Source organism: Molothrus aeneus, chromosome 1 (genome assembly GCF_037042795.1).
Source record: "Molothrus aeneus isolate 106 chromosome 1, BPBGC_Maene_1.0, whole genome shotgun sequence".
Taxonomy (NCBI): Eukaryota; Metazoa; Chordata; class Aves; order Passeriformes; family Icteridae; genus Molothrus; species Molothrus aeneus.
Genome location: NC_089646.1, coordinates 150,798,942 through 150,816,882, shown reverse-complemented (window position 1 = coordinate 150,816,882; position 17,941 = coordinate 150,798,942). Strand labels below are relative to the sequence as shown.

Genomic DNA, 17,941 nt, shown 5'->3' with positions numbered 1-17,941 from the left:
TCAGAAGCATTAGAAGTGATTAGATTTCTTCAGAGTTTCAGATTTAAGATTTTTTTTTTTTTGCTTTATCACAGAAATGAGGGGCTCAGTACCATGGACAGCACAAAAAAAAAAAAAAATCACTTGTATTTGTTAGCACAGCATACAGACCCTGATAGCAGGTCATGGTGACTGTATTTAACATTATTATGGAGCCATTTTTATGTCTGGAAGGAAATATCAGTCCCTCTGCATCCTGTTGTTTTACTGATTTACTCATTCAGCGGCCGTGGTTGGATTTTTTTGGAAGATGTTAAGGATGCAAACACATGTAATTGCCTTCAGCAGCTCTGAAATTAACTTAGGTCACTACTTTGTTTAGAGAAAAAGATCTGTGTCTAGACCTTTACTTATTTAAACACATGGGTAGCTGGTTTTCTTCTAAAAGATGACTGAGCAGCAGCCCTTGTATTGTGTTTTGTGAGTAATTTGCAGGGTAATTTACAGATACCAGGCCCAGCAAGTGAGGATGACAAATAAAGTTGACACAGGCCAAGATAAAGCATATTTATGGTACAGCTGTGTTATTCCATGGACTAACCTAATCTGAAGAGCTGGTTGCTGCCTCCCCTGATATCCCTGTGCTCCCACATCAGACCAGGAAACATTTGAGCACTTGTAAATTTGTCATCTTCCCTGAAATTCAGACCTGCACAGGACAAGCATGGCTTTGAGGGTCCATTCGTGGGCATTGAGGTCCTTGGTGCAGCGTTCTTGCTGTGACCAGAGCACACAAATTTCATCAGAACACTTCTCCAGTGTCTCCACAAGGCAGATTCTTGGGATCTTCCAGCCCACTTGGCCATGTGCAGTTTGCCTCTGCTCATCTGTGCCCACTGGTGAAGATGAGAGGACACCTTTATCACTAAATGAAGCATTAGAATACCCCAATTTTTTTTTTCCAGAGTCCATTAATACACTCTTCTGGCACTGAAACACTCTACCAGGGAAGTTAGTGTCCAAGGCACGTAATAATTAGTGAATAAAACACCTCCAGAGTATCTTAATCCTATTAAAATGTCTTATAAAGTGTAAATTAATCTTTAACCTAATTGTAAATGATGATTTTCTTCCTGTAACACACCCTTTCTCAGTAGATCCCTGGAAAGCAGAAGGTGAAACAATGTAAGACATTAATGTCAAAGCTTTTCATCTTCTCCTCATATTTTGAAAGATACTTGACTTTTGATGCTGATGTTCCTATTTCCTTCTACTTCTTCCATCACCCCACTTCCTTCACCACACTGTGTTATTTTCCTTATCTCCAACAAGGTAAGGTGATAATAATAATAATAGTGAATTAATTTCATAAGACAAAGTCTAAGTGTAGGCAAATGCAAAAATTGTTTTGTTTCTAAATACCGGAATTGCATACTTTTAAAGAGTTAAAGCAGAGTTAGAGAGTTAAATAAACATTTCCAGATCAAGTCCTCCCAGTCCTTCCAGTCCTGTGCTTTTCCATCTAAATGCCCCATGGCCTCACTTCCTGTTCATGCTGTGGGAATTCAGGGGAATTAATACTTTTGAAGATGTAGCCACAGAAAGACAGCAAAAGCTTTTATTTTTTGGGCATCAATCCCAGTGTTTGAGCTTCAGATAAACCCAGATTCAGAGAGCTGAACATCGCCCTGAGTTTGTCTTCTCCTGCAGCTTTCAGAGGCTTTGGGGATGTTTAGGTCAAGGATGTACTGTGGCCATTGCCATTTCTTTTTTCAACTTCGGAGCATCAGAAGCACTTGGTTTGCTTTTTTTATTGTAACTTTTGGTTAGGAGTCAAAGCTCAGCTCAAGACCAAGTTAGAGGACCATGAACATTGTTTGAAGTGGAATCTTCATGCAGTTGTAAGGTTGGAGCCTTCAACAGCACCTCTTAGTTTAGAACTTGATCTCAGCCTCCAAACCAACCTTGAGTCAGTTCATTCTCCAAGTACAGTCAGGACTGAACCTGACACAGGCTCAGAACCCAAAGTCTGGGTGGAAAAGACTTTGTTAAAACTCTGCCCCTACTTTTTTGTGTAGATCCAACCGGTTCTTGAACAAAGTTTTAAAATCTGACCTGAATATAAGTGCAGCTCCCAAAATAAAAGAAAATGGTATCTTAAGGCTTATAGAACAAGTTAGGGGCTTTTAAAAAAGAGGGAGAGAAGCCTATTAAACAGGCAGATAGGTCATGGGTGGATGATTTTAAACTGAAAGAGGAGATATTTAAATTAGATATTAGGAAGAATTTCTTTCCTCAGAAGGTGGCGAGGCACTGGAACAGGGTGCCCAGAGGAGCTGTTGCTGCCCCATCCCTGGAAGTGCTCCAGACCAGGTTGAGATGATCTTTAAGGTCTTTTCAGCCCCAACCATTCTGTGATTCTGTGACTGTGATCAGATGTGTCAGAAAAAACAGGTAAACTCTACAGAGTGAACACCACAAACCTGTGATTTGCTCAAGCTGATCACTCTGCACTCACATCACTGCAATGATTTTCCCTTTTTTAAGCTGTGCTGTTTATCTCATATAAATGATAATCTTCTCAAATGGGAAAGATTGGAGCCTTTGTATTTTGAGTGTTGCAAGTTGGATCATAAAGTCTTCAATACAAATGAGTAGGATTTCTCTGTGCCTGAGAAAGTGTCTAATTTAGGAAGAATTTCCAGGGAAATTAAGCCAGGTAAATCTGTTATTTTTTCAGCTGCACATCAGTGTTTTGTTCTGTCAGAACTGTGGAAAATTGAATTTAGGTACTCAGGCCCTAAAGTAGCTCAGGAGAGCTGACTTCAGGTCCTGACATTTCCTTTGAGACTTGAAATGTTTCCTTCCATGTAATTTACTTTTCTCCTCTTCACCTTTCCGCCACTGTTTATGCCATCTCTTATATCAGTATTTCCTTTCCCCACACTAAAGCTGTGTAAAACTGGAAAACATTTACACTTCCTTTGCTTTCTTTCCATTCTCCCATCTCAGCAGAGCCCTAAGGCCCCCTTCTCTGACCTGCCTGATGATGAGAAGATCTTTAATGGAGGCGATGGCGTGTGGCAGAACCAGGGCCAGGACCAAGCCTTGCTCTCGGAAATCACGGAGGAGGATTTGGAAGCCATCCGCCAACGGGAAGAGGCCATCCAGCAGATTGAGGTCAGTAACCTCCTCCCATCACCAGGTTTTGTGAGCTGGAAGTGCAGAATCCTTGCGTTGTGCCTTGTTCAACGTGAAGGAAATCCTGATTTACGTCGCTGCCAGTACGGCATTGCTAAGAACGAGGGAGATTAGCAAGGATTTCTAAACATGGGATTGGGTGATAGAAGGAAAAGTTGGAAATCTGTGTGATTTGTAATGAAAATGACAAGAGTTAATTAATGCTCATGGGTTGATGGTTGGGTTCTTCCCAGTGAGTCTTCAACAGCAGAGTCTGTGGTGTGGTGCTTTAATTGAGCTGGGTTCTGCAGCAAAACAACTTTTTCAGTGCACACAAACCTGAAACTGGAATTTGTCAGTGGGAAAAACCACTCAGCTTTACCATTAGAGAGAATAATAGGTAGACAAAAGGAAATAACTTGTTAACCTTTTCAAATTATTCAGTATTTTGCTGTGTCAAAGTATTTGGACGTTCTTGACGTAGTTAAAAGAGGACATACTATTTTTATTCCCTTTTTTTTTTTTTTTTTTTTGAAAGCGCTGTAAAAATATACAATAAAAGGAACAAAAAGAGGCCTGAATAAGTTAAACATCCCACATTTTTCTTTTTATACTTCCCTTTTTATGCTTTTGGGAAACTCTTGTTAATTAAATTTAAATGGGTAAATGGGTAAAACAAGAACACGTTAAACCTTCCTAATTTGTATGCTTTTACAGACCTAAACTCAAGATGAACCAAAAAAAGAGGGCTTCAGAATAATCAGAACATTTAATTAAGGGCTATACTTTGTCCTTTAATTGGATTGGGCTAATTTTATCAGGATAGATTTTGGGTTGCAGTACAGCAGGAATTGTGATTGAGTTAACAGTGCAAAAAGGGGACAAAAGTTTCTGCTGGGGGTTGGTGCTTTGAGCCTGGGACCTGTTTGCAAACAGTGATGCCCACATATGACTCAGCTCTCCAAGTCAGAAATGTTGACAGTTTTACAGGAGCAGGTTGAGGTCAGTGTTTGTCTAATTTGTGTTGTGGTCCACTGAGCAGAGATGAATGAGCTTTGTGGACTTGTGTCCATTACTGCGGGTGAAACTGTCAATGAATATTGTCACACTGAGTATCTTTGGCTGTGAATTGTCATTTTGCACTTTGATGGATCTCAGTGCATCCAGCAGAAAAAACTCTAGGGGACTTTGTTGCAAAGAAAATACATGTTTTTGGGGTGTTCCTGCACGTTGGTGTTCAGGAGGGATGGTAGCAAATGTATTTCTGAAATGATCCTGTGAGAAGCACCACCAGCTCACTGGAGATGTGTGAGAACAGTCTGAGCAGAACCTTGTGCTGAGTTGTCTGGGATGACCCTGCTTGAGCAGGGATGTTGGACCAGATAACCCCACTGTGGTGCCTCAGTCATTCTGTGGTTCTGTGATTTTGTGATCCCTTTTTGTTTCAAATATAATCTGAGCCTTTTTTAGTTTGTCTTTACATTGCCCCTGTCCTCTTCAGGGAAAAAACCCCACATTTAGTAGCTGCCCGTTAGGCAGTGGGGAATGACAACCCCAAAGACTGCCTCAAGCCCACCACCTTTGTAAAGTCAAGAAGTCCAGTTGTGTCTCCTTGGAGAGACATTTGTTTATTTTGCTGCTTAAATCCCATTTCTGTGCCACAATCTGATGTCTCTGCACCAAGTTGCACTGGACCACGCGCCCATGGTGGGGTAGTTGAGGGGGGTGAAGTGAACCAAATCACAATCCTAAATAACTTTAAAAAAAAAATCTACATTCATGTATTGTGCAGGGTTTGTATCTGTTGATTTGATCCTGGATACTTTTCTGCCTAATATGAATTTACCTCTGAATAGCTTAGTTTATGCAATTAATTATTTAGTCAGCTTAAGAAGTTAATGATGTTTAGGCTTTTGCTTCCTAAGAATTACCCATTTTTTCCCCATCTCCTCTATCCATTTTGCTTTGCTCTCAAAGATCCCTGTTCATCCTCTAACGAGGGCTGCATTCCACAAACATTATTTCAAATGTAGTTTAAACATTTCTCCTCAGGGGGAAAATATTTAGGACCGATGGTATTTTGTTTAACATCTCTTTTGAAAGAAATATAATGAAAATGAGTTTTTTTGGACAGCATTGTTCCTCTCCCCAGCTGTATTTGAATAAGCAGATGGTGCTTTTAAATAATTTTCACTGTGTTTTGTTTTTCTGTTTGTTGACCCACATGAGCATATTTCTTGTGAAAGGACTCATCTTGCACATTAAAACTTCCCTGTTTTCTGTAGAAATTGTGGGTACACAGAGGATTCCTTGAGCTCACAGTCACCAGAACAAATTTTTTTCCAGTATATTTTCACAACCAGTGAGTAGCCAAGAAGGTTAAAATGACACATTATTCCTAACTGTCAAACTTAACTAATAAACCAAATTTATGGCCAATTTGATGTATAGCATTTGTTGTCCTTTGTTCTTTGGGGACCAGAATGAAGAACAGAGCTGTGCAGAACTTGTTTTGTGCAAGTAGATTGGTCTCACTGGGATTTCCATGTTGCTGCATATCCAGCACCAGAAACATGCAGATTTTGAGTAGCACGGGAGACATTGAAAGAACATCACATCTTGTGATTACACACAACTTTAGAGAAGCTCATGGAGCTGGTACCAGTTGTGGGACTTTTTCTTAGGAGACACTGAATTTGCCCTTTTTGCAAGAAAAGCCTTCTTCATTGCTGAAGAAATCCGAAAATAAATCCTCTTTTCACCTTGTGTCCTGAAAAACAGATATAAAATTGTGCCTATGATAGACATTTTCTTAATGTTCCAATGACTTTTTCCCACTTGTGGGTTTTCCAAAATCTCTTCAGAGGTTTGGGTTAATGGGACATTGTTCTCTGTCAGGAACATCCCTCGAGGCACTTTGCAGTTCACAGTTTCCACCTAGACAGATAACAGCCAAGTCAAAAGTTCACCTGGCTGTTCATTTTATTTAAATGTGCTCCTTTTGCTATTGCTTGCAGATTAAAACCAGAGACGTCTGCAAGGGAGATGTCTCGCCAAAACCTTACATTTTGGATAAAGATCTTTATTGCTTGGAAATGTCAAAATCTGGTAGGACACAGCAGCCTTGACACAAGTGTTATTTCTTAAAATATTGCTTTGAACTGTTATATAAAACCTATTTTAACTTGAACTGTATTGGCAGTGAATAATAGATGCCATAACAGCTTTATATATAGCACTGTAAAATGTGCCATCAGAAATACATGAGCTGAACTGTAATGTGCATTGTCAGTGCTCAGTGCTGGCACAAGCTCTGTCATAGCAAATATATATAGATAATATATGTAATTTACCATCCCATACCTTTCATTTGCACCTGTGGTCATCTGAAAAATGGGAGAAGATAAAAGTTTGAGAAGAAATGGATAAGCACTGAATGGGGAACTTCACAGAATTTCAGCTGGTGACTGGAAAGACCTATAAAAAAAGATTCTATGTGCTGTATTGATTCAGAAAGCCTCCCATTATCCCCCTCATGGAGATAGCTTACCCTGGGGTGATGAGAAAGGAAATTGAGGAAAACCTCCCTCAAGGTGGTCTTTTCCTCTCTCACAGCATTTCCCATCCCCATGCTCTGCTTCTAGAGTGGGCATTCTCCTACCTAGGAGAGTGGGAGGTGTCCCTTCCCATAGCACAGGGGTTGGAACAAAATGATCTTTAAGGTCCCTTCCAACCCAAACCACTCTGTGATTCCATGATATCCTGAGGAAAGCAAAACCCATCCCAGGAACTGCATTTCAGTTGATACATCCCTTGGCAAAAAAGAAGGAGAGATGGATAGGTTGTGGCAACAGGTGTGAGGAAAATGCTTTTATTTTTAGGAGAGGTTGTTCCCTCTGGGTCGTTGTTGAGAAATGTTGATGTTTATTCCCTATCTGTTTTGAAGAGAAGTGATAGATGCCAGCCTCCACGCCTGTCACTCAAGCCTTTGAAGGCAGACAGAAAATGAAGCACAATAAAAATAAAACAAAAGAAAGCCCCACAGAGTCTGGCAGAGTGTGTTTGTTAGTTCAAACATGTTCCTTGTTCCCTCATTACCACGTATCATTTCTTGCTGAGGGCTGTTTTCGGTAAAATCTCTCACCGATGGTTGCAGTTTAGAGAGTTTAGTGCAAGCTATTTTATACCTTTCATCAGCTTCAATAGTCCAGGGCTTTGACTTATGAGGGCTCTGCCTGTCTCTTCACAGAGGCTTTTCTGACTCAGAGTAATGTATAAATAACACAAGATCATGACAAGCACCATCCGTGAACGATCCGGCGCCGTGTGAGTGTCAAGCTCTCCTCGTGACAGCACTGGGGACCCTAATTATCCTGAGCTGCAGAGCTGCCTGCCAGGTTGACATGGCCATCCCTGGGACTGGTATTGAGTTGTTCCCTAAAGAACCAGCTCCAGTATGCTGCCCAGTCTAATTTAAAATGACCTGAGCTGCAGGACTGCTATCATTTATTTCGGGAGACTATTTCACGGTCCAGCAGGCTTTGGTGTTGATGAAATGCTTCCCTCTGTTCTTGCTAAAGATCCCTTTCTCATTCTCGGCTTTTTACACCTAGTGAAACTCTGCTGGACCCTGCAAATAATTCTTCTTCCCTTTTGGCTTTTAAACTCTTCAAATGCTAGCAGTTATCCTCCTCTTCACAAGTTGGTCTCCTTGGCTTTTCAGTCACTTCAGCGCTCTCTTCTCAATTATTTCCCATTTGTTAGTTCTTTGCTCCTGCAGCAGCAGACTGTATATAGCATTTTGGTGTTGTACCAGAGCTGAACAGAAGAAATGTGTAAAAAGCCCCATGGATCCAGTTCAGAGATTACAAGTCCTGATGGAAAATTTCTAGATAATTCCTGCATTAGTAAATTAAACTCAGCAAAGACAGTAGAACATGCACATTACACTTTTTAATTGTTAAGCATATCCTGACAGACTTTTGACCCAGATTAGCCAGTGCTTACCCAGTTATTGACACAGTTTTGAGAGGTAATATTTTCTAGAGGCAGTTTTGGTGCAGCCACACTGTTCAGAGGGTAAGGGGATTTAATGATGTGCATGCAATGAAGTGCAGTTTCAGTGCCTGAGAACAGGCATTTCCCATGTCCTTGCACAGCTGCAGCCCAATTGATTTATGAGTTGATCACAAAAGTTTCCTCTAGTCCTCACTGACATTTAGGGAAGAGGGAGAGCAAGGTGAATTAAGGGTGAATTTTGTGGGAAACTGTGCAAGCCTGAGGGCGAAATGAGGTGTAGTGAAAATAGCAGCTGGCCTCTTTGAAAATGTGGAGAAGCCTTAGCAAGTCTGGAGAACAAAGAGCAGCCTATCCCAGTGGAATCCTGCAGTGGCCATTTCCATTGAATATTGATTTGACTGTGCCTCCCTCTCTGTGCCCCTGTGGCCTCCAACACTCCTGCATTGCTATAAGGGACTTCCCTTCATGTCAAAACCACTCAATCTGCACATCTCTAGCATGTTGCTTTCAAACTGCCGCTGTCATGCCAGGCACATCTGAAAAGTTTCATTCTTTTTAGATTCAGGGGTTCTGTCAGGCTCACAGAATATCCTGAGCTGGAAGGGACCCACAGCGATCACATAGTCCAGCTCCTGGCCCTGCACAGATCCCCCAAGAATGTCCCTGAGAGTTTTTCCCAAATAAAATGTTAAGTTTTTTGAACTCTGTCAGGCTGGTGCTGCGACCACTTCCTTGAGGAGCCGTTCCAGTGCCCAGCCACCCTCTGGGGGAAGAACCTTTCTCCTAATATCCAACCTAAACCTCCCCTGGCACAGCTCCAGACTGCTCCCTCAGGTTCTATCACTAAAACAGCAAACGCATCCCATGCTGTATTTCCTTCTCTTTCCATTTTCCCACTCTTTATTAAGTGCTCCTGTTATATAAATATATCAATACACATCCATCCATTCCTTAATCCCACTACATCCAAGAGAGGCTAGAGATTAAATACCACTGGGTATTTACACATTGTGAAGATTCTCTCATCATCTCCTTTCTGCTCACACATCACTTTTGCTGTGACTGCATGCAAAAGTCCAAACTTTTTCTTCTTGTCTAGCTAAAACTATATTTCTTCCTCTCCTCATGGAAATGATTAGAGCTTGTATGTTTTTTGCAATCAGTGTTTCATCAGGGATACGTGTGCAGCCTTGGATATCCCTTTGCAAGACAGCCAGGTTTCAGGAATATATCACAAATCTTTTTTAGCCCCAGGCAATTTCTCATGTCTCAGGTGTAACCTTATGACTAAACTGTGTGTAGTGAAGTGTTTTCAACTAAATTGGAGAGGTTTCCACTGTGTGCTAGAGATAATTTTCCTTTTCTCACTTACATTCCCAGTGCCTTATCCAAAGCCTGTTAGTGTCAGGGAGTCTTGCCCTAAACTCTTTTCCTTCATGTCCTATTCCTTCAGTGAGCCTGCATGAAGAAGGCAGTAACAAAAACCTGGATTCAGCAAATCCCTTATGTGTGTCTTAAAAGCTTTGCTGAATAGGGATGGACTTTAGAACCTACTAAAAGTGAAGTATTTCCTCTGCAGAAGGAGAAAATAGTGCTGAGACACACATAATTTGCTAACCATCTGAATTTTAGGAAGACACATCTGCATATTTATATCCACAGAAGCTGAGCTGAGTTAAAGTCTCATGTATGACCTGTCAATGTGCATTGATAAGGCAGAGAGCTGGAAAGAGAGAGATCTCCAGTGCTGGTGGTGGAATATTGGTTTTCTTCTGCAAATCCTCCTGCTTAAGTGTTAATATTTCTTTGGTGAAAAGAATGTGTTAATTTCCTCCTCCATTTACTGCACTTTTGCCTAAGTTTTTGCCACCAGATGATGACTGTCTCAACAAAGGCAACATTTTGCCCCTATTTCTGTTAGCACAGACAGTACAAACATCAAATGCCTCATCCACACAGCAATTTCTGTGGCTGTGATTTGCTGCCTCAAAGGGGAATTACCCTCTCACCTGTCAGGTTAGAGTGGTTCACTCTCTAGTTCTCTGATGCTAATTAATGACAATAGACATCAATAGCCCATCAACCAGTTGAGAACCTCTAGCAGTGCTCTAAAGAGCTGTCCCAGCAGGTTTGGCTTCTTACCTTCCTGACTTGAGTGCTGTGCTTTATTTTTTAATTATTTTGGGTGGGGAAATCAAGATTTTTCCCCAGTCAAGATGGGGAGGATAACAGCAGGTGAGCCTTAAGTCATGGAAATATAAAATTTACTGTTGGCAAAGCCCTGAAGCATCTCAAGAACCTACTGGAAAATGAGTCAGCCCTCCCTCATTAGAGCTCAGCAGAGAGGGAAGTGAACCAAGGATATTGAAAAGACCCCACAGAGGTAACAAGGGAAGAGATGACTGAGAAGGACAATGAAATCCACATTTCACAGCAAGACCTGTTCCCATCCCCTCCTATTTACCAAAAGGTTCCTGGTCCTTTATAAATTATCCTTGACAGGAATATTCACCCACATCCTCACAGAAATTAGACTGAAAATCACATTCTTAACATTGTTAACAATGAATGTCAAATTTTAGAGGCTGATGACAAAGACAGTATTAGTTTATGCCCTCTGCACTGTGCAGGCTCATTTAATTCAGGTGTTCTTTAATACTTTTAATTGCTCCTTTATGAGAGAGGATGTTACAGAACTGAACTGTCTATCCCCACCACCCTGCTCACCATTTATCTACCCAGAGTGTCTCCTCTGGTTGTCATTTCCTTCTCTGCCCTGAAGTCACCTCTTCCCATCTGCATTGAGGCTCTCAGATGACTCACTTGAGGCACAAAGACTATTAGACTCACCTAGGAGCCATGGGGAATTGCAAATTTTAGTGTTATAATATATTTCCTTCAGTGCAAATTTTTAGATAGACCCCTGAGCAACCTGCTCTGACCTCAGAGTTGGTCCTGCTGCGAGTGAGAGGCTGGACTTGAGCTCTCCTGTGGCCTTTTCAAACCTGAATTATCCTGTGATCTCATGATCCCATTATCTCTCCACCTCCTTTGACTGCACCACTGAGGGCTACCAAAAGTTCATGTGTTAATCTTGCTTCAATCTAAAGACAAAACATCTCTATTTCCCTGCCTGTGTGAGATCCTGAGGCTCATTCTCCCTCCTCTTCCATCCATTGTCACCACGGGAAGGAGTTCATGCTTTGCTCCTCTGTTCATACCACATTTGCTGTTTATTTGGGAAAATAATTAGGAATATTTTACCCATCAGAAAGATGGGTGTCCCTGGAAGAGAAGTCCTTTGAGGCGCCCTGTGCCCAGTGGGTCTGTGTGCCATCAGAGGGTTTCCTCAGATGTCCTCAGATGTCCTGATTTAGGGCAATTTTGGGAGAAAAACCTCAAAAGGAGTTTCCTCTAGAAAGCAATTTTTTCTTTCCCACTTCCCCTTTCACTCACAGAACCAATCTTAAAGGTGCAAAACTTTTTCTGGGCTAAACAGATGAATGGAAATACGAGCATCATAAAGTTACCCTAGGACACCAGAGAAGCTGTGGCTGCCCCATCCCTGGAAGTGTCCAAGGCCAGGCTGGATGGGGCTTGGAGCAACCTGGGATAGTGGAAGGTGTCCCTGCCCATGGCAGGGGGTTGAAACAAGATGAACTTTAAGGTCTTTTACAACTAAAACTATTCCATGATTCTCTGCTGTGCCTACAGCAACAAACATCTGCTTATTTTTAACTCTGCCTTTGGAGCTGCTGATTTTTGGGGCAAATGTTCCTGAATTTCATCTTTCCTTGTCAGTTCTCCCACGAGGGATGAAAGCTGCCATGGATTTCTCACCGTGCTCCTATTCCCACTTCACAGCTGGAGAAACTGAGACATTGTGGATTGTTTCTCTGCCAGTGGAGCTCCACAGAAATGTAAATGCCTTGCTTAAGACCTGGGAAAGAGTCAAGATCTGTGCCAGGATTAAAATGCTGCTTGTTCTGTACTTCCATACCCAATTCTCTTCAGACTGTGCTGGGATGAGAGATCCAAATACAAGATCTGGCATATTTAGCTTCTAATTTTTCTCCCTGTTTGAATTGTGAGGCAGAAGGAATGTGCTCTTCAGAAAACACACTGTCATCCACTCAGTTTGGATGAAGCTCAAGGAAAACACCGATCCTCATTTGTAACTGAAGGCAGATCTTCCCTGCGAGGGGGGGAATTGCTGGGATATGAAGTTTCACCCATGATAACATGACTTTATCAGGAGATGCTGAACAGCAGCCTCTCTGAAAGCACAGATTGCTCTGTCAGAGACAGAGAACCTCTGAAAAATCTTCAGATGTGAAGATGAGGTTGCAGGAGTGAGGGCAGGGGGGCAAGACCTGCTCTGTGCTTGTAGACATGAAACAAACGTGAGGGAAAGGCTACAGGTGAATGTCAGTTGTGTCAGACAACGCGGTGTTGAGGGGTTAAAGATGAGTTTCTGGGTGTTGTGGGCCTGAGACAGATGTGCTCAAAGGATTCAGTGCTCAGAGCTGAGTGCTGGAGTGTCACCCTGATTTTTTAAGATTTTCTAAGCCTTCTGATGTTTACATTCTCATGACAAACTTTCTCACACACTTTCTGTAAATAACTTGTTGTTTTGCGTTCTTTTCTAGAAGAAGAGAAATTTAACAGACTGTTAGTTTGTCCAGTGTCATTGGAGAGGTGGCACTGCCACCCTCCAATCCACTGTCACTTTTGAAAATCTATAAATGTTGGAGACAAAAATTAAAAGTTCTCTTTTTGCCATCAGAAAGCTGTGTGTCCACATCGTGTTATCTCATATCCTATAGTGACACCGGTGACTTTGATCAGCATGTGCTGATTTTCTGAACTATGCTTTATTGCAAAAGGAATCTTTGCTCATTTCGCCCCACTCGTGGTCGTTGGCAGACCCTTTTCTCTCCTGGAAGTGGTGAGAGCCCAGATATCTGTTGGTGTTGAGGAGGAGCAACTTTGAATCTCATGCAGCACTGAGAGCTCCTACACACTTTGAAAAGGCTGCTAGTTCCTCATGTAGGAAAAAACTCACTTCATCTACAAGACCAGTGCTTAAAAGTAGCAGCTACTCTCTCTTTGCCTAACCAATTTTAGGAACTGGCCGCGAATCCAGTGAGTTTGAGGAATTACAGTATCATAGAATTGCTTAGGTTGAAAAAGATCTTTAAGATCATCAATCAAACTGTTGGTCTGACTGCCAAACTCACCACTACACCATGTCCCCAGGCGCCACATCTAAACCTCTTTTAAATCCCCCACGGACGATGTCACCACCACCATCGTGGGCAGCTGTGCCAGGACTTGACAACTCTTTTGGGAATTGTATTTTTTTTTTAATATCCAGCCTAAACCTTCCCTGGTGCAATTTGAGGCCATTTCCTCTTGCCCACTGCTTGTTACTTGGGAGAAGAGACCAAACCCCACCTCACTGCAATCTCTTGGGAAAATAGAGGACAACACTGCTTGTGTCCCTGATCCCTTAAACAGTCATCCCAAGCCCTTGAAGTCTCTTGATTGTCTTTTTTATTGCAACTTCATTGCTACCTAGCAGGAAAAAAATCAATAATGGACAATAATCTGATGGTTGTAGCAGGATAGGAAGTTTTCTTTTCACATCTTTAGCCCAGAGAGGCAGTGGACTGCTCTATGAAGTGGGTCTGGTCTGCACGTTGGGCTTTATTTTCCTTCAGAGTGGAGTCTTTTCAGCTGCTCTGTCACCTGTACCAAAGAGGTGAACCAAAGTGCCTTCAGAAAACTTCAATTTAACAGGGATTGAATTAATTTAAGATGGTTCAGTCTCAGACAAGAAAGCACCTGCCCAGAATCACTGCAGCTGAAGGGGGTTGCACAAAGCACCCCATGTGCTCTGCCCACTGCCCAAAACAGACACAACTGCTCCTGGAGAGTCTCCCTCCTGTGGTTTCCTGGGATTTGTGTGTTTCTCAACAAAATTCAGGTGAGAGCAGAAGTGACTCTTTATTTTTGGCATTTTTAGCGTGGGGTGGGGGCAGTCAGGAGTGGGAGACCAGTAAAGAGGCAAAGTGAAGGATGTCTTGATCAGCAGTGATTCAGGAGAATTTCATATGTAGTCCTGTTTTGACAGTCTCTATAAAAATCCTGCAAATTGCTGCAAACTTCAGTCCTTCAGCCTGATTTGATTACTGGGTGCTGTGAGCAGCCCAGATCCAAAAGTCACTCTGTAAGCACCAGCTTCTGTATTTGGCATGATCCTTTAAAACAGTCCTTAAAAATGAATTTTCTGGAGTATTTCAGTTGTCACACAAGGTATTTCTCCCCATCCTCTTTTTCCTTGCTAAATGCATCCAAAAATGTAAAGTAGGGATGGGAGGGGCGGGCGGAAGGAAATTGAGAGCAAACCCCCTGACTCCTCTGCCTCCCTGATTTCAGCTCATAGTTGTAAATATAAGTCTTAGCATTGGGATGCAAGGACTTTTGGATTAAGTCCTTCTATCCTGAGTGTATCTGGAGAAAATAAAAGGAAATCCTGTACCTTTGGTGCTGGTTGCTTAGGAGGGAGTCACCTCCTACTGAAGTCTGACAGGGCTGAGTCGTGTTCCCTCAGTTGTTTCCCCCTGATGTTCTTTCCAATTTATATCACTGAGAAGGGTTAAGCAAGGTGACTTCAGGTGTTGCCATTAGAAAGTCAAATTGCAAAAATAAAGCATTAAAAATAAATGCCGCAGCGAAATTGCTGAGCCAGGGAATAAAGAGCTTTAAATGCAAGCAGGGAACTGGCTGTGCATTTCTCCACCAGTCACCTGTCTCCCTGTCTGAGGATTAAGGACTCTGTGTCTTTTACTCCTGCATCTTCCCATTCAGCTCCAGGTGCTGCTGAATGTCACAACTTTTTACAGCTTGCTTATTAAGATTTAGAGGAACTTCCTTCCTTTTATTTGGATGGCAGGAGGAAGATTATTGCTTGTTCTGAGTCACTTCATAGGAGAGACCCAAGGAGAGTCTCTCATAAAAGAGTAGATTTTAAATATGGGTGGTATTCCCTAACTAAACTTCAGGAATTTGGTGAGTGGGTAATTTACTTCTAGGGTGGATCCCCAGCTATGGGGAATTGTTATAGATCCACTGACTGCCATGCTGTCAATGAACTGGTCTCTCCTTTTGAATGACTTTCAAACTCCTCCAAGGAAAAGCATGAACAGCATTTCTGTCATGCACAGCTTTTCCTCTCCCCTGGGTGTTTTTGCAGAGCACAAGGTAGTTTACAGCCACACTCAAACAGATCTTGCCACACTAGATCATCTTTCAATGTTTTTCTGTCCTTGTCCCTCCCTCAAGGTATCATGTTATCCCCTAAATCTCAGGCTGCAGTGGTTCTTTCCTGTTTACCCTGGACCTTTGCTGGGGGGTGGGAAGCAGGCAGATGGAATATTTTTGGGATTCCTTGCTGCTGTGTGCTCCCAGAGCTGAGAAGACCTCATGGGATCCTGAGCAATCACCATCATTGCTGCAGGCAGAGGGCAGTCCAGAAGGATTTTAGGGTTGGAATCTGTGAAACCCAGAGAAGGTCTGGAATAGGCTGAGGGGCAAGATGAAAATCTCCAATATCAAATCATCTCCTAACTGGGGACAGTGCCATATCAGGAGTTTTTACAGCTCTGATGTCCCCAGGGCACCAGTACATCCCCACCAAACCCATGCAGTTGTTACACCATGGGGAACAGTCTAGGCTTCAAATCTAGCTCCATCTGAGCTCTCTTTTCTTCTTCTCCATCCCCCCACGCCCTCTGAACCTGGTGTTGATGACTTTTGCAGCACTCTGTGTGGGAGCAATGACGTTTGGGTTATAAACCATTACATAAATACCTCTTGCTGTTCTTTTTCTCCCACTTCATATGGAGTTAGAGCACCTATTGTTGTGCGCCGTCAAAGAGGCTGCCACAATAGCTTGGGAGGAGCTGTGAGGAACCAGCACTTTGTTTTCCAGATGGGTTTTCTCTGTTGGGTCGAGTGGGTGGCTGAGCAGATGGCTCAGCCCTCTCAGATGGTACTGAAGGCTCTCTGATGTTTGGTGACCTCCAAATGAGGTGAGTCAGGACCCCTGTGGGGAGGATAGAATGTAAGAAAATAAAGATAGTGCAGAAGGTAATCTCCTCCCTGAGGACTTGCAGCTGCACTAATTACCAAAGATTAGCAACAGGCCTGCCCTTAACAGGCCACAGCTGTGTCCAGTGAGGATGAGTGCTATAGAAGAGTGGGTTAGCTGCTTGAGGAGTGAGTTGGTGTTTGTTGGTTGTGCTGTGAGGAGATGCCCATGAGAAATCACCAAGAAGGTATGGAACGTTAGCAATAAGATGACAACAGGAAATCTGGGGTCAGAAGTGTCACTGAAGTGCCCCCTGCCTCAGCCACGTTGTTCCTGTCAGCCCCCAAGGTGCTGGCACTTTCTGGCTGTGTTGCTTTAGCACAGGGATAAATGAATCCTCTCCTCCCAAGTGAGACTGAAGTTGGGACGTGCTGCCAGGCTGCCAGCCCTGTGTTATTTAGTGTCTGGTGCACTGTGTGTCCTCATACCTTGTTTGCTGTCTGGAAGGCTCCAGTGCATCAAGGAATGGTTTTCCTTAGGCTGCTCAAGCCTCTCTGCTGGACCTGTGTGCCAAATGTGGAGTCTCAGGAGCTGAATTGTCATTGTGATATTTTATGAAAAATCCCTTCAGCAGGGTTTTTCTCCTGAGAAGCTGAGAAGACTCAGAAAAGAAATGTAAACAATAATTATCTGATTGCTTGGAATGTGGTCTGGAGGTTGCTTACCAACAGGTGCATCTTGGATTGGTTCCATGTGAATTATTTTTAATTAATGACCAATCCCAGTCCAGCTGTGTCAGACTCTCTGAGTCTGTCACAGGTTTTTATTATCATTCTTGTCCAGCCTTCTGATGTATTCCTTTCTCTATGGTTTAATATAGTTTTAGTACATAATTTTCTTTTAATATAATATGATAATATAATAAATCAGCCTTCTGAGAACTTGGAGTCAATTCTCATCTCTCACCTTGTCCCAGAGACTTTTGCAACACTGAAGGAGGAATTTTCATTTCCCCCTCTCACAGCTGCATTCATTGGTGTTGGACATCACTCACAGTTGTATTTAAAAGTGCTGAGCACCTTCTGATGTTGCAACATCCCTGTCCAGTCTTGATGAGCCTGACTACGGAAATGCAGTCTGGTTCTGCCCTGTGATTGCCCCCCAGGCTTTGTCTTTTACACCTTTTGTGTACCAAGTCTGTGGTATTTTTGGGGTCCCCAGGACAAAGGAGAAATGGATGAATCTGACTCCATGTTCTTAGAAGGCTAATTTATTATTTGATGTTACTATATTAAAACTACGTAAAGAATAGAGAAAGGATACTTACAAGGCTTAACAAGATACTAATGAAAAACTGGTGACTGCTTCCAGAGTCCTGACACAGCCTGACTGTGACTGGTCATTAAGGAAAAACAGTTCACATGAAACCAATCAAACAACCACCTGTTGGATAAACAATCTCCAACCACATTCCAGGGCAGCAAAACACTGGAGAAGCAATCAGATAATTATGATTTTCATCTTTCTCTGAGGTTTCTCAGCTTCCCAGGAGAAGCTGAGAAAAAGCTTCTCCTGGGAAGCTGAGAAATCCTGGAGGAGAAGAATCCTGGGCAAAGAGATTTTTCCAGAAGATATGACAGTGACACCAAGTCCATGGAATTCATTATT

General features: G+C 42.5%; 1 protein-coding gene across 4 annotated transcripts in view; it reads left to right on the top strand.

The window, feature by feature from the left end:
- Positions 1 to 17,941, top strand: part of TSNARE1 (t-SNARE domain containing 1) — a 460,905-nt gene that overhangs the window by 239,802 nt on the left and 203,162 nt on the right. For 3 of the 4 annotated variants that reach the window (XM_066566868.1, XM_066566875.1, XM_066566884.1), the window contains exon 10: positions 2,992 to 3,159. In XM_066566868.1, the coding sequence (XP_066422965.1) occupies positions 2,992 to 3,159 (168 nt within the window). The remainder of the gene's footprint in view (positions 1 to 2,991; positions 3,160 to 17,941) is intronic. The other variant, XM_066566893.1, reaches the window with a different exon arrangement.